This window comes from Vombatus ursinus, unplaced genomic scaffold (assembly GCF_900497805.2).
Source record: "Vombatus ursinus unplaced genomic scaffold, bare-nosed wombat genome assembly UNPS02009132.1, whole genome shotgun sequence".
Lineage (NCBI taxonomy): Eukaryota > Metazoa > Chordata > Mammalia > Diprotodontia > Vombatidae > Vombatus > Vombatus ursinus.
Window position 1 is genome coordinate 12,825,638 of NW_020948910.1, and position 15,030 is coordinate 12,840,667.

At 39.4% G+C, this 15,030-nt stretch overlaps 1 protein-coding gene across 2 annotated transcripts in view; it reads left to right on the forward strand.

The window, feature by feature from the left end:
• The first annotated feature begins 468 nt into the window (after positions 1 to 468).
• MAP7 (microtubule associated protein 7) overlaps positions 469 to 15,030 on the forward strand; it is a 235,568-nt gene continuing 221,006 nt past the window's right edge. For both annotated transcript variants that reach the window (XM_027850724.1, XM_027850727.1), the window contains exon 1: positions 469 to 579. In XM_027850724.1, coding sequence (XP_027706525.1) covers positions 507 to 579 — 73 coding nt within the window. In that variant the 5' untranslated portion in view covers positions 469 to 506. The remainder of the gene's footprint in view (positions 580 to 15,030) is intronic.

Sequence of the window (15,030 nt, forward strand, 5' to 3'; positions counted from 1 at the left end):
AAGGCCAAGTGACATCAGATCACAGGGTGGTGTGGCATTTCGGCCAAGGCTCTCCACTTAGGAACTAGTCCAGTGAACTCCAGCCCCTCTGGAGCCCCGGCGAACATTGACACTACCTTTCCCCAACTACCCGGTAGGCGGGGTGGATAGAGTCGAGGCCGCCCGGTGATCTCTCCTAACCTGTATTGGACCGTCCGTGGCCCGGTGACGTAACGCTTGCTTTCTGACTCAGAAAACTGGGGAGCTAGACTCAAGCCCTTTGGGTCTAAAAGTGCGGGATTCCAATCGACCTTGGTGGCTCTGAACGCCTGCAATTTCTCACCTGTCCGCAAGGGGGCGGCGCCGCTGCGCCCCTTGCGCTAGGCTGCTGAGCTCTAGTCTACGTTTCCCCACACTCCTCCCTTTCTAGGCGCTCACCTGTCTGCGCCCTGGAGGCGGGGGACTGGCTAGAGGGAACCAGGGGAAGAGGGCGGAGCGGCTGTCCCTGGACGCGTCACTGGAGCACCATGGCGGAGCTGGGAGCTGGCGGAGGGAATAACATCCACGGGGGGAGTGATGGCGCTTCCTGGAGCGAAACAGGTGAGAAAGGTGACCGCCCAGGAGCGCCCTCAGCTCCTGCTGGGAGGGGGTCGGGGTCGGGGTCGGGGCGGTAGCGGGGGGTGGGCAGATGACCAATGCGGGGAGTTCTGTTTAGAACGTTGCAAGTACCAACGTTCTTCCCCTCCCCCTTCTTTGGAATGTTCCCGGGAATGGGCTTCTGCGCGTGAGGAACTCGGCTTGGCTCCCGTCTCCCCTTAGCTTGGGGAGGGGAAGGCCACAAGGGGAGGGTGAGGTGGTCGCCGCTGACTCCTATATGCCGTCGTCATGCCTTGCCTTGGTTGAGGTCATCCCGCCCGCGGCCAATCGATCCTTGCCTTGTAGCCTTTTTTCCTGCTAACAGGTGGAAGCCACAGAGACCGAGCGAAGGAAATGGAGAAGGGGTGAATGCTCTCCTCCCACCTTAGAGTATTGGGTTTAACTCAATTAAAGGAGGAAACTATCCCTAAAAGAAACCCCGTACAGGTGTGAATAGGGATCTCTCATGAATTGAAGGATTAAACTGCTTCTGAAAGCTCGGTGCGTCCCCAGAAGCAGGTTAAGGTACAGTCGAGTTTTGTTTCTTGAGTATTTTTTTTTTAACCCAGAAACACCCTGGATCACAGTATCACAACCCTATGTTGTCCAAGGAGACGGCTTGCTTAGGCTTACTTGGCTAGGACTTTGTCTTTCTATTCGGGGTTACAGCTGGACACTTCCTGGCGTCTTGAGATGGAAGGGGTGCAGGGGCTGACACAATAGAATGATGAAGCAGCTGGTTAACGTTGATCTTCGGTTTGAGTGAAACCACTAGTTTCCAAACGTGTGCACAGAAATTTAAGAACTGGTTGTCCTGCAGAGTGTGTTAGTGTTCACAGCATGGAAATTCCTATTTATTGTTTATTGATCCACTTTGGATGCTGCCAGTGGGAACTGACCTCCAAATCAGCCAAAAATAATTGAGGTTGAAACTTACTTGCGGCCTTGAACTTGTCCTGGGTGAAGCTGGATTGTCTCTTGAAATGTGGTTTGGCTTGCCTTTAATATGTAAATCCAGATAGTAAATCATTATTTTGTTTTGGGGTAGGGAAAGGGGGGGTGGGGATGGCTAACTTTGCTGCAGGCATCCAGATGAGCTGGGTGCTGCACCTCAGTTCCCACCCTGAGGCTAGGCTAGGAACAGCCTACTCGCTTATTTAAGGTAAATAAAGTATTATTTTTACCCTTGAGAACATATTTTTTCAAGGGAAGGAGCGAATCCTATTTCATTAGGCTTATACATAGTTATTTATGGCAGGAAATGTTAAGCACTTTTTACCATTTCCATGAGAACATCTTGTTCAGAAATACATGCAGAAGAATAAACTGTGGGAGCTGTTTCAGTGTCAGATACTTTCAGATCATTGATCTAGTGACGAGTAATGAATATTTGGACCAACTCAGAGGAATGCCAATGAAATATTTTGCTTTATAAAGGATGAAATGCTCTTGTTTTCAATCTCCTTCAATAAAAACAGTTGCCTATTTCTAAAAAGATTGTATCATACATACACATATGCATATATGTCTTTTAAGTGTATTTTATTTTCTAAAGTTAAATTAAAACATTAAGATAATATTTCCCTAAATTTTTCTAGTGTTGTATTTATTCATTTTCTTTTTAGCTGAGCACCTTTTATAAGTGTGTTAGAGTAATTTGCAGATTAGATGTAATTTGGATTTTTTTGGTCCAGACCTGTGGTTTCATTGATGTGGATAATTCCCATCACAGATCCCTTCATGCAGCCGAGTCTTATAAAATTGCCTGCCACATGAGAAATTAAGTGACTTGTCCATGATCTCAAAATCAGAATGTGTCAGATAAGATTTGAACCATAGTCTATCAGACTCCAGGGACAGCACCATTTCCATTATGTCAAGCTGCCTCTCTAGGTATAATTATCGGCAATATAAATGTCTCTAAGGACTAGTATTTTGAAAGAAAGAAGGTATTTTTTTTTACTTGACAGCCCTGTCTCAATGCATGTAAAAAGTCATTGAATTTATAACAGCTCAAAGAGTTTGATTTTTTAAGTTAAGTTTGGGAGGTGCAGAAGTTCACCAACACTGCTTTGAGTCATGTGACAGACATGTGAGCTCAATTTTAGTGATTAATCATCCTGGATATAATGTTGCATGTTTTACACACCCAGCAGCTGCAAGTCTTCCTTCTTTTAAAGGCCCTCTCAGCCTCTTTGTACTACTCCTTTTTATTCTCTGCTATTTTATTGCTATTGAAAGGTTCCAATTGCAACCCTAATGGCAAGATCTGGTTGAGAGATACATTTGGTTGCTTTCTTAATTATGTTTATCAATAGCATAATCTGTCTTTAAACTTCTCTGTATATCATCTACAAGGATCCTGGTCTAATTTTAAAGCAACTTATTGGATATAATCTTGAATTACTGCTTTGAAAAAAAAACCCAACATATTGAAAATACAACATAAAATACATACAATCATAAATTATACTGGTCTTGAATAAATCTATGGAAGAAGCTGCAGGATATATGATTTAAATAATTTGGAATAAAAAGATAAGAAATATAGTATCTGTAAGATAATTATATTATCTGTCACAAGTCATCAGTGAGAAAAGGGATAATGCAGCATTTTTGGTAAAAGGCACTTTATAAAGCCGAAGCTTACAAAAATCAAAGTGATGCTATCGTTGCTATTGGGCATTTTTTTTTCTTCTGTTAATCCCACTGATACCAGCAGAGGCAGCATGGTGCAATCAGAATAATACCATCCTTGTTTTCAGGAAACCTGGATGCCTGTCTCAATTCTTAGCATTATAGTGGACTAGGCACTTAATCTGTCTTTGCCTCAGTTTCTTCAAATAAGGTTAGCAATGCTTGCAGTATTTACTCCCAAAATTGGATGGACAAAGAGAACCTCTTCTTCTTCTTCTTCTTCTTTTTTTTTAAGGCAATTGGGGTTAAGTGACTTGCCCAGAGTCACACAGCTAGTGAGTGTTATGTGTCTGAGGCTGGATTTGAATTCAGGTACTCCTGAATCCAGGGCTGGTGCTCTATCCACTGCGCCACCTAGCTGCTCTGACAAAGAAAACCTTTTGTAAATAAAGCACTAAATAAATGTTTTATTTTTAGTCCAGGATGAATAATTTCGTTTCAAAGTATCCAATTTTTTTAAAAAAAAGCTATGTGCCAAAGGACAGGAAAGTGTATTAGAATAAAAACAACAGTAACAACAATTATTATTATTAATAGTGGAATAGAATACAAATTTTAGCTATTAGCATCATTTGCAATGAGGGGAGAGACTAGCCCATCTGTCATTCAGATATCTTTATAGGTTAAAATGAAGGCAATTAAGAATTCAGAAAACATGCCAGAATTGACTAGTTACCGAAAACATCATCTAGATTTCACCACTAGAGGATCTCATGTACTTTTCCTGTTTCTTGTCTCAGGAACTGAGAGTTTCTAGAGATTATTTACAGAAATGACTCAGCTGAAGTTCCATGTTCCAAATGCACCGGGTCAATAGAAAGACATTATTAAAGATATAATTTAAAGATCTAATTACCCCTGTAAGGAAACCTCATGATTTAAAAGTTGCTTCTCGATAAATTTTTGTAGCTATATTTCATCACATGAAACAATAATAAATCAATTTTATCTATGAATACAGCTAATATTCTTTTGAAAATATTTTATCTAGAGAGTTTTGAATTAAATTTTTGAAAGCCCATTGCCTATGGAGTCAGAGGTTGGCATTCAAACCACTCTCCAGATTTTACTACTTACTTATCAGCAACCTTGCCTCCATTGGGGTACCCTTCTCTTTCCCCCCCTTCTAACTCTTCCATTGTATTGTAAACTCCTTGGGGGATAGAGAGTCTTTTTTTTTTTTATTGTTTTGCATTCCAGGCATCCCAGCACTTAACATGGTGCCTGGCACATAGTAATTGCTTAATAAATATCCTACTTATATATAAGGGGCATCTAGGTGGTACAGTGGATAGAACACCAGACTTGAAGTTAGGGAAGTTCCTATTCCTGAATTCAAATCTGGCCTCAGACACTTATTAGCAATGTGACCCTGGGCAAATCACTTAACTCTGTTTGTCTCAGTTTCCTCATCTGTCAGATAATCTGGAGAAGGAAATGGCAAACCTCTCCAGTATCTTTGCCAAGAAAACCCAAATTGGAGTCATGAAGAGTCAGGCACAACTGAAAAACCACTGAACACTCATATTCATAACAGATATGTCATAGAATAAGTTATTATTAGTATTACAGGAGCCATATGTGTTTCCTTATGTCTTTAGGGTCATGTGGAAATTAATTACCTTTGTGGCAAAAAGAGAGCATGATTTTTAGTAGCTGGTAGTTTCCAACCTCTAGAGCTGGAAGGGACCCCAGAACCCATCTAGTCAGAGGATCAAAGGTTAGAACCAGAGAGGACCTCAAAGGCCATTTTATCCTAACCCTCTAATGTGTTACTTATTCATTAATTTTTTAGACAAATGAGTAAACTGAAACCTAAGGCAGTAAATGTTATAGGTGAGCTTTGAATTCAGGTCCTCTGCCGTAGGGGTCATTGCTCTATCTCTTAGACCACCTTACCTCTATAATCATGTATTATTTTATTTTATGTTAACATATTGTATTCTACATATAATTTACATATTATATTCCATTTAATCACCCTTTGTTAAGCACCTACTATGTGTAAAGCACTATCCTAGGTACTGGGATATAAAGAGGAAAAAATGAAACTTTCCATCATACAACATGTGCATAAAGAAATACAAAATATATATGAAGTAAATATAATTTAATTTATAAATTGGTGAGGAGGTAATACCTGAGCTGAGGCTTGAAGGAAGCCAAGGTTTCCAAGAGGTGGAGGTATGGAAGGATAGCATTGTACAAGTGAATCTTTTCATAAAACAACAAGGAGTTGGGTGGTTGCAAAACACACAGTGTATGAGTGTCGGCTAGCCTCTGTATGCCATGAGGAATGAAAGATTATAAAAGAAACAAGATATGACATGAGGTGAGTTGTTCTGTTCCTTTCAAACAAAATCATTTATTAAATTTAATATCATCACTTGTGATCTCAGTAATGAAAGTGCGCATCAACATGCACTAAGTAATCTTCAAACAAAAATTCCATCTCACTTGAGAAACATGAGGCAGGCAAACAGGTAGTTATATTTCTCATGCTGTGACATGCTCTAGGCAATCAAGATGTGGGGATTTTCACAGTGTTAGAGCCCAGGAGAGAAAAGCCTGCAGGATGAATGACAGATAGCTTCAAGTGAATGATAAACAAATAGGAACTCGATCATACTATTGTTCTTTTTCCAAATTAAAAAGATAAGTGAAAAAAAAAAGTTAAAAGAAATTAAAAGGAGTCCAGATTGTCATTTTGGTTTCCCTGCTGAAAGTATGTTATCATTAAGTTGTCTGGTTAGCTCTTGTCCCCTCCAGTGGTTGACTGGACGTCATGGCAAGTGGGAGGATGTATCATTAGAAGAATGCCTAAGAGCTTACATTCATGTACATGTGTGAAATACTAAAATACAATTGGGTTTCTAACTGTATATTTCCTAACCCTCCTCCTTACTTGAAGAGGAGAGGAACTGGACTTGTGATTTCCTTAGTATAAGGCACTCCCAGACGAGATAACTTCCTTTACCAGTACAGGTTGGCCCCTTCTCTGAAACTTAAGGTCTTAGTTGCCTGGGACACTGAGAAATTAAGTAACTTGCCCAGGCTCACGCAGCTGGTATGCATCAGAGATGGCATAAGTCTTTGGAAATGAATCTAATAACATTTGTAATTAAAGAATAATTTAAATAATAAGTTATGTAAAGATAATCTGAATTCAGAAAATGTTGTTTATACTTCTGTTCTCCTAATTTGTATTAGAGATATTCATGACCATGTTTTCTCACCCAAACTCTTGTAAAATCGTCTGTGTGTTATAGTGTAAAGAGAACTAGCCTTGGGGGCAAGAAAGCTAGTTTCAAGTCCTGCCTTTGATACATACTTTGTATGACCTGGGACAAGTCATTCAATCTCTCTGTACCTCCACAACTCTGGAAGACTATAAAGTGAAGAACGGTTGCTGATTTGTATTTGTCAAAGGAGTTTCCTCTTGGGGGTTGGGGGAGATTCCTCAAGTCAATAAAATCATAGATCCAAACAAAAAAATATAAGCTTCCCGAGGAAAGGGACTGTCTTACTTATCTTCCTTAATCCTGCCTTTGACACACATTACCTTGTGAACAAGTCAAGTAACCTCTCTGGACCTTAGTTTCCTTAATTTCTGTAAAATGAGGACATTGAGCTAGATGGCCTCTGATGTGTCTACCAGCTTTAAATCTAATGTTTCCCCAATCACATGTAAAAAATTATTTTTAGGATTATTTTTTTTTAATTTTTGAGTTCTAAATTGTCTCCCTCTCTCTCTCCTCTGCCCCCTCATTGCGAAGGCAAGCAAAATGATCCTAACCATCCATCCAGAGATAATAGTCCTTAACTTCTGGAGGACTTTCATTTCTAAAGGTGATTACTCTAGTAATGATTTTTTTTTTAAAGTATCAGTAAAAATTTTAAGTGAATGGGAGGTGTAAGCAAAGTGCTTTTTGAAACTGAGAAAGGAAAGATTATTACTGAAATGAAAGTATTAGAAATGAAACCTCTAGACTTTTCTCTAATCCTCTATATTTTTCTCATCTAAGAAATCAACTATGGGTCCTTCCTGCAAGTATCTGTGTGAGGAGTTATGTAGCAGGTTTGCAAATCCTTACTGCATCATGGATTTTTCTCAGTCAGTAGTTACTAATACACTTTAATACAGCTGTTATCATATGAAAGTCTTAAATTGTTTTGATGTGAAGGAGACCTTGGAAATCACTTTGGCTCTAGGCATGAGAGGATAATAACCTGGCAGTAGAATGGTAAGGAAGGGACAGATTGGGGAAAATAAGTTGAAAGGACTTTATAACTGATTGGCCATAGGGGACCTAGGTGTGGAAGGAGTTGAGGACAGTTCTTGTTTTGAACTCAGGTCAATGGGATGATGATGACATTGTTAACATAAATAGAAAACATGAAAACTGATTTGAGAGTGAGTGGTAAGTTTTAGTTTTAGATTTGCTGAGGTGCTGGAAATTTGAAACAAGTTCAAGAGACCAAACAGAGTGGAAAATAAAGAAATGGATGAGATATCTCATAAGAAAGAGATTATATAGACAGAAGAGAAGATATTGGATAGCACCAAATGCACAGGATGGAAGGAAGAGGGGAATGTGGGCGAGAAGGAAAGGAACAGTCAGAGAGACAAGAAGAGAAACCTTGTAGAGGAAGCAAAAAAAAAAGAATTTCAAGAAAGAAAGGTAGTTAAAAGTTTCAAGGACTGAAATAAGATCAGAGAAAAGAAGCACTGAGAAAAGATCATAGAATTTATGGTTGGGAGGTCATTGGTGATATTTGTTTATTTATTTATTTGGGGAAATCCGGGTTAAGTGACTTGCCCAGGGTCAGACAGCTAGTAAGTGTCTGAGCCGGGATTTGAACTCAGGTCCTCCTGACTCTAGGATGGGTGCTCTATCTAGGGCTTTGAAAAGGTTGAGCGTGGAGTTCAGGCAAGAGAGGAAGATGAGATATTTAATTTTTTGAAAAGGTATGTGCCCCCAAAATTCAGAATTTTGATCCCCTGCTCATTGAACTACAGGAGCTTTCTATTACCTCTAGGTAATATATCAAATATATAGAGCAAATATAAATTCCTTTGACATTTACAACCTGGCTCCAGCCTTATGTTAGTTACATCACTCCTCTGTTTGCCTCAGTTTTCTTACTGTAAAATGGGATAATAATAGCTCCTACCTCTCAGATGTGTTTTAAGGATCAAATGAAACAACATTGTTCAGTTGTGTCCTATTCTTTATGACCCCATTTGAGGTTTTCTTGGCAGATACTGGAGTGGTTTGCCATTTCCTTCTCCAGCTCATTTTATAGATGAGGAAACTGAGGCAAACAGGGTTAAGTGACTTGCCTAGGTCACACAGCTAGTAAGTGTCTGAAGCCAGATTTGAATTCAGGAAGAGGAATCTTCCTGACTGCAACCCTAGAACTCTATCTACTGCACCACCTAGCAGCCCCTTAGCACATAGCTAGCTCTATATTAATACTTATTCCCTTTGCCCTTTCCTTCCCAGCTCCCCTTCACATAGTCTACATGGAAATCCTCACATGTGGAGTTCTACCTTCTATCTCTGCCCAGTGCCCAGAATGCCCTCCCTCCATCCCTACTCACATTGCCTCTTAGAATGACCATTTTCTTTCAAAGCTCAGCTCCCGTGCCGCTTTCCAAAGAAGGCCTTTTCTGATTACCCCCCCCCATCATTGGTGCAGGCTCCCTACCCCACAAATGATGTCAAATGTATCCCTTATGTGCTTTCATACGTACAAACTGTCTCCCCTAATAGAACGTAGGCTCCTCGAGGTCAGAGATAATTTTATTTTTGTTTTTGTATGCCCAGTGCCCAGGACATAGGAGGCTCATAATAAATAAATGAATGCTTGTGGGTTGATTGAAAGGAGGTAAAAAGCTTTTAGATAGATTGCTACTTAACATCTAGATTTTAAAGCCCTAGGGTTTGTGGGTTTAAGCATTCCTCTGACCCAGGCAGCCCCTGCAGGTCAGTGTTATCTCATTGACCTATTTTCATTCTTCTCCGGCTGTTCACTGTTCATGGGATCTCAGGCTATAACCTTGGGAAACAAGACACAGTAGATCCTCGCCTGCCAATGGTGTTTTTATATTTGCATAATTAGAGCCTTATAGAGAAGTCATTGCTGAATGAAAGTCTGGTAGAGAATATAGATAGTATGCTACCACTTGCAGTTAAGATAGGCCTTAAGTGCCTGGAGTTAGGCATGTAGGCAGACTTTCATTTCTAAGGGTTGCAATAGGAACCAGATTTCCTGGACAAGAAAAGGGTTAAAGGTGCTGTATGCACCTCTGGCCTTGCAAGGTTTGGAGACACAGTGGTTCTCTCCCTTTTATCATTAATCATCCTCCTGTTTTATTCTGTACTGTGATCACAAACATTTTGCCCCCATATCTAATATCCCTGTATTTTCAATATCTAAAACTCTAGGCAATCTTCCCTGGTACTCATGACAATCCAGAAAGTTCTATCGGTGCAAGAGCTCTGTATCAGTGCAATTGAAATATGTATTTACTTGTATATTTTTCTGCTCTGGGACCTTTGCTTTTCTCTGGAGCCTACCATGATATCTGCCTTTTTTTTTTTTTAACTGCATTTCATGTGCATTGAGAACCATGGCATCTCTTCAGATAGGTTCATGTGTATGAAAGTATTATATAAATGTAAAGAGCTTTATGTCCTTCCAATTCCTTCTATCTCAGTTTTCTGACTTTGAATCATTATTTACATCAAAGGACTTGGAACACGTGATTAAAGATGGTGGTACTTGATCATAAGACTTGTTTCCAGGCCCAGAGTCTTAAGTCCTTGCTTATAGCAATTAAAAGCCTAAGTACTTGGTATCATTTCAATACTTAGACGGATGATGCCCTCCACCAATGCAAATCGAAATGCCTTTAGCCTTAATGAATAGTTGTGGTACACACACACACAAAAAATACCTGTTGACTAACTTGGTAATGTGTCTCACTGAACTTAGGTAAACTTGAATGATAGAACTAAAGCCTATATCCACACTCATCCTTGAGGCATTTCAATATTAATAGAGAACCAGCCAGAGCTTGAACTTCATTGGCAAAACTTTCAAAAACTTTTAGTGTTTAACAAAATTAACAAAAATACAACATAGATAATATTAATTTGTGATTTTCTAAGTCGAAATGTATCCTAAGGAATATGTTTCTATTTGAGTTTGATATCACTGCTTCAAACAATTCTCAAATGATTCTAGTCTCCTCACCATCTTGATAACCCTCCCCTGGAGACTCTCCAACATACCAGTGTTTTCTTAAAATGTGGGTCCCATTACTATGATATGTGTTTAAGAACAAAAAGATAATTCAGTATCACAAGCTCCATGTGGAATCCAGGAAGGAAGCCAGATGTATTGATGTAAATTTAAATTTGGAGTGCCCCAATAAAAATTCTCAAGAGGGCTCCCCTCATTCTGTAAGATCACCCCCAGTACAAGGTCTGCTCAGGTAATATTTGTGCCCATGCCTGATGTTATCGATGAAACTTACTCCTATGGTTCAGAACTCGGCTTTTTATTAGGAATCCAACCCATCCTGCTGGTTCTTGGAAGCTCCTAGCCTCATCATTCAGTATGCTAGAGAGCCTGACTTGGACCTTGTTATAACATTCCTAGGTACCAGGTGTTTGTTGACATCCACCAGGGCTACCTCTTAATTAGCTGGGTGACATCCTTGCCTGGCAGCTCTGCTAATTCATCTCAGTATGGGTCATCCATCTGGCATCGGGCTATTACTGGGTTACAACGACTATGCCAAACCAAATATAAAATTAGACACATCCCTTATTTAGTGGCTTTTCAATGATGATGTCCAGTTGGGCAGAGTTCACTGCATACTATTCTTCATGAAATGCTTTAGATTATCCCATTCATTTTACATGCCTTTTCTAGTCCATTTCATTTCTAGTATTCTTCACTATATTTTTGTTCCACGTGGAGTATAATCCTAGCTGGGCAAGTAACTTAGCCCGTTTGCCTCTGTTTTCTTATCTGTAAAATGGGGTTAATAATAGCACCTGCCTCTCAGGGTTTTTGTGAGGATCAAATGAGATAAGAGCCTGGGACTTACTATGTGCTGTACAAATGCTGGCTACTATCATTATTATTATTGAAAATCTTACCCAAACTAATTATTTTTTGGAGAGAGATCTTTTTCAAAATTCTGATGAGTTTACTCAAATTGTTTCTTATTTTCACATAAGAATGTTTTAGGGAAAAATATAGACATACTTAGAGAGAGTGGTGGATAAATATTATCTACCCATTCCCTGTTATCATTACCCTTTCTAACTACAGTATTCATCATGGAGACTCTTGGCTCTAATGCCCCATGGGCCTTGCCTCAAATTAAATCAAAGGTAACCTCAACTTCCTCATCTGAAAACTGGTGATAATAACACTCATACATCCTATTTCACAGAATTATCACAGTGATCAAATGAGATACAGTTATGTTTCATTCTTATCTCATTCTTCTCATACTTTTCAGTGGAGTTCACATAGAAGCAGTCCTGGGACAAATTGTTATTCTGCTCTTATTCTTTTGTATTTGATGTTCATTGGACTATTGCACTGTTTGCTAAAATTATTATTAACATTTTCAACCGGGCAGTGCTTGTGCTACATGGAAATCTAGAAATTATTAGCTTCAGACTTTTTGCTCAGATCCCTACAGCCTACCTTCACATTAGAATGAATAAAAATGGGTTTGCAAGCATTAAGTCACATAGGCTACCTGTGGACCACACACAGAAAAATTTCCAAAGACAGTCCTCAAAGTTTATCTTCACTTATTCTTTCTGTGTTTTTATGTACAGAGTTCATGATTAGTATATGCAAAAAAAATCACCGTATCATTTATAGCTTTTGTCTAACAGACCATGGATTGGGAAATGGCTAAACTAATTGTGGTACATTTGAAGAATCTAGAGAATCATAGAAAGATTTATATTATCAGATGCAGAGTGAAGTTAATCCAGGAAAACAATATACACAATAATTACAACAGTATAAATGGAAAGAACAGAAAGATTAAACTGAACATTAAGTAATTATAATGACTGAGCTTGGCCCTGCAGGAGAGATGAGAAAATGCTCCTCCCTCTCTTCTTCAAAGAGATGGGAGACAATGGGTGTGGAACATTACAATACCATTTTGATGTGTTGGCTTTTTTTTTTTTTGATGAATTTCCTTTTTTACTTCTTTGTTTTTAATTCTTTGTTACAAAGCCTTTGTATACTCATCACGTGCTTTGGGTAGGGGCACAGGAAGGGATATAAATAAAGGAAATAAAGGTGATTTTTAAAAAGCACATCAATCAGATTTTTTTAAAAAAACTGTTGTAGATGAGAAAATTGAGAATTCTGTGAGAAGCTCAATTAAATTCTTCAAATTGAATCAAAATATACTTTCATACTTGGTGACTTCAGTGGGCATAGGGGTAAATAGAAGAGGAAGATGAAAGATGTTGGGAAATATGGTCCAAAAGAAGCAAAAGAGGCCAAAGGTTTGTGGTCTAGAAGACTCATACCTATATATCATGAATATACATTTTCTTCAAGAAGAGATCTGGGCAGTGCTGGACATGGCCTACACCAAATAACATCACAAAATAAGTGACGCTATCTTAACAGACAAGAAATGACTGGTCCAGATGTTGGGGTGACTTCTGAATCAGCCCTTTGTGTATTGTCAGACCATCAACTTGTTAGAGCAAAGAAATTAACACAAAATTAGAGGAAAGGATAAAGCTGAAAAGAGGATTTGACATACACTAGAAGAGCCCTACCCTGATCTAGTCAAGCTGCTCATACTGAAAAATGAAAAATCACTGGAGGGCCAGTGATGCAGTGAGTAGGAGGGATGATAGACAACCAGCCTGTGTGCTGCACTTTACAACCTGGTGTAGTGGGAAAAGCAAAGGATTTGGATCTCAGTTCAGATCCCTGCTTTGTCATACTCAGCTGCTCACTCTGACTCACCCCACATATACAGTCAATCAGTTGTGAAATCCTGTGGTTTCTACCTCCACAACAACACTCTCCTCTATCTCCTTCTTTCCATTCATATAGCCAGGATACCATAGTTCCAGCTGTCTGTACTTGTAGCTTGAACTATTACAATAACCTCCTAATTAGTTTCCCTAGCTTTAAGTCTTTCCCCATTCCACTCCATCCTACACATAGTTACCAAAGTGATTTTCCTAATGTACAGTGTCAGGTTACTACTCAGTAAATAGGGCTTTATTACCTCTAAGATCAAATAAAAATGCTTCTTCTTGGAATTTAAAGCTCTTCATAACCTAGCCCTCTCCTAACTAGACTTAGTCAAACTGACTTCTTTGGCCCTCTTCTGCTTCAATGCTTTTGCATTGGCTATCCCACATGTCTGGAATGAACTTCTCACTCTGCCCCTTGGGATCCCTGCTTTCCTTTGAGACTTGGCTCGCATGACAACTTCCACATGAGGCCTTTCCTGGTCCTGCCCTCCTCCCCAACCTACTAGTGCCTTCCCCCAAAGCTTACCTCCTATTTGCTTTGTATGTGTTTCATGTATGTCTATATAGGTATATGGAATCTCCCACATTGGAATGCAAGCTCTTTGAGGGCAGGAATTGCTTTGATTTTTTTTCTTTGTATCTCTAGTCCCTGTCACAATTCTTTGTTACATAGGTGCTTAATCAATATTTATTGATTAATTTATTATGTATGTGCCCTTGGGAAAGTAATTTAATTTGCTGCACTTTGGTTTTCTGATTTGTAAAATGAAGTGGTTGGATTCTGTGGCCCTCCCAGCTCCAAAACTATGATTTTATTATCCTATTTTACCATTGTAATGCTGTAGGGTGTTTTTGTAAATGCTAAAGTGACAAGCCTTTATATTATGAGTATGTGTTGACCTTACACAAAGCAAGATGCTTGACTAGAAAAATCCCAAGGCGGAGATGGAGGGGAGGAAGGGAAGTTGGAACAAGATTCTCACTTGCTATTGCAGTCACCCAGAATGGATAGGTTACAACTAGATCTCTAAAGTGCGGAGTAAATGGAACCCTATACATATCAGGTCCCAATCTTGAGCAATAATCTTCAGGCCCAGCAGGAAGAAGAAGAGCATAGTGACCTAAGTAAGAGTTATCCTCCTATCCTGGGACCCAGGTTATGACAGGCTTTCCTTCACCTCTCTAGTTCCTAAATGTATGACACCTGGGCTGCCCCACATAATAGGCTGTGCCTATACATGTGATGTTAAAGGACCTAAAGGATGATGACCATCACCAACCCACTACTCCCTTACCCTCCCTCAGCCCATTGGGTGAACCTCTTTCAAGCCTCTATCAGAGGAGACAGGCAAGAGTAGCCCAGGAAGACAAATCTTGGACGGGTTGAAATCCACATAGTTGAAGTACCCATATTGGTAAGATTCCTAATACATTACATTAGGACTCTTGTAATCTGTGGGTCCATGAACTTGTGGGTAGCTACCTAGCTAGGTAGCTAACTGTATTTCAATATAATTGATTTCCTTTGTAATGTTATGTATTTTATTTTATGCATTTAAAAACATTGTTCAGAAAAGAGGGTCATAGGTTTCACTATACTGCCATAAAGGTCCAAGACACACACACACACACACACACACACACACACACACACACACACACA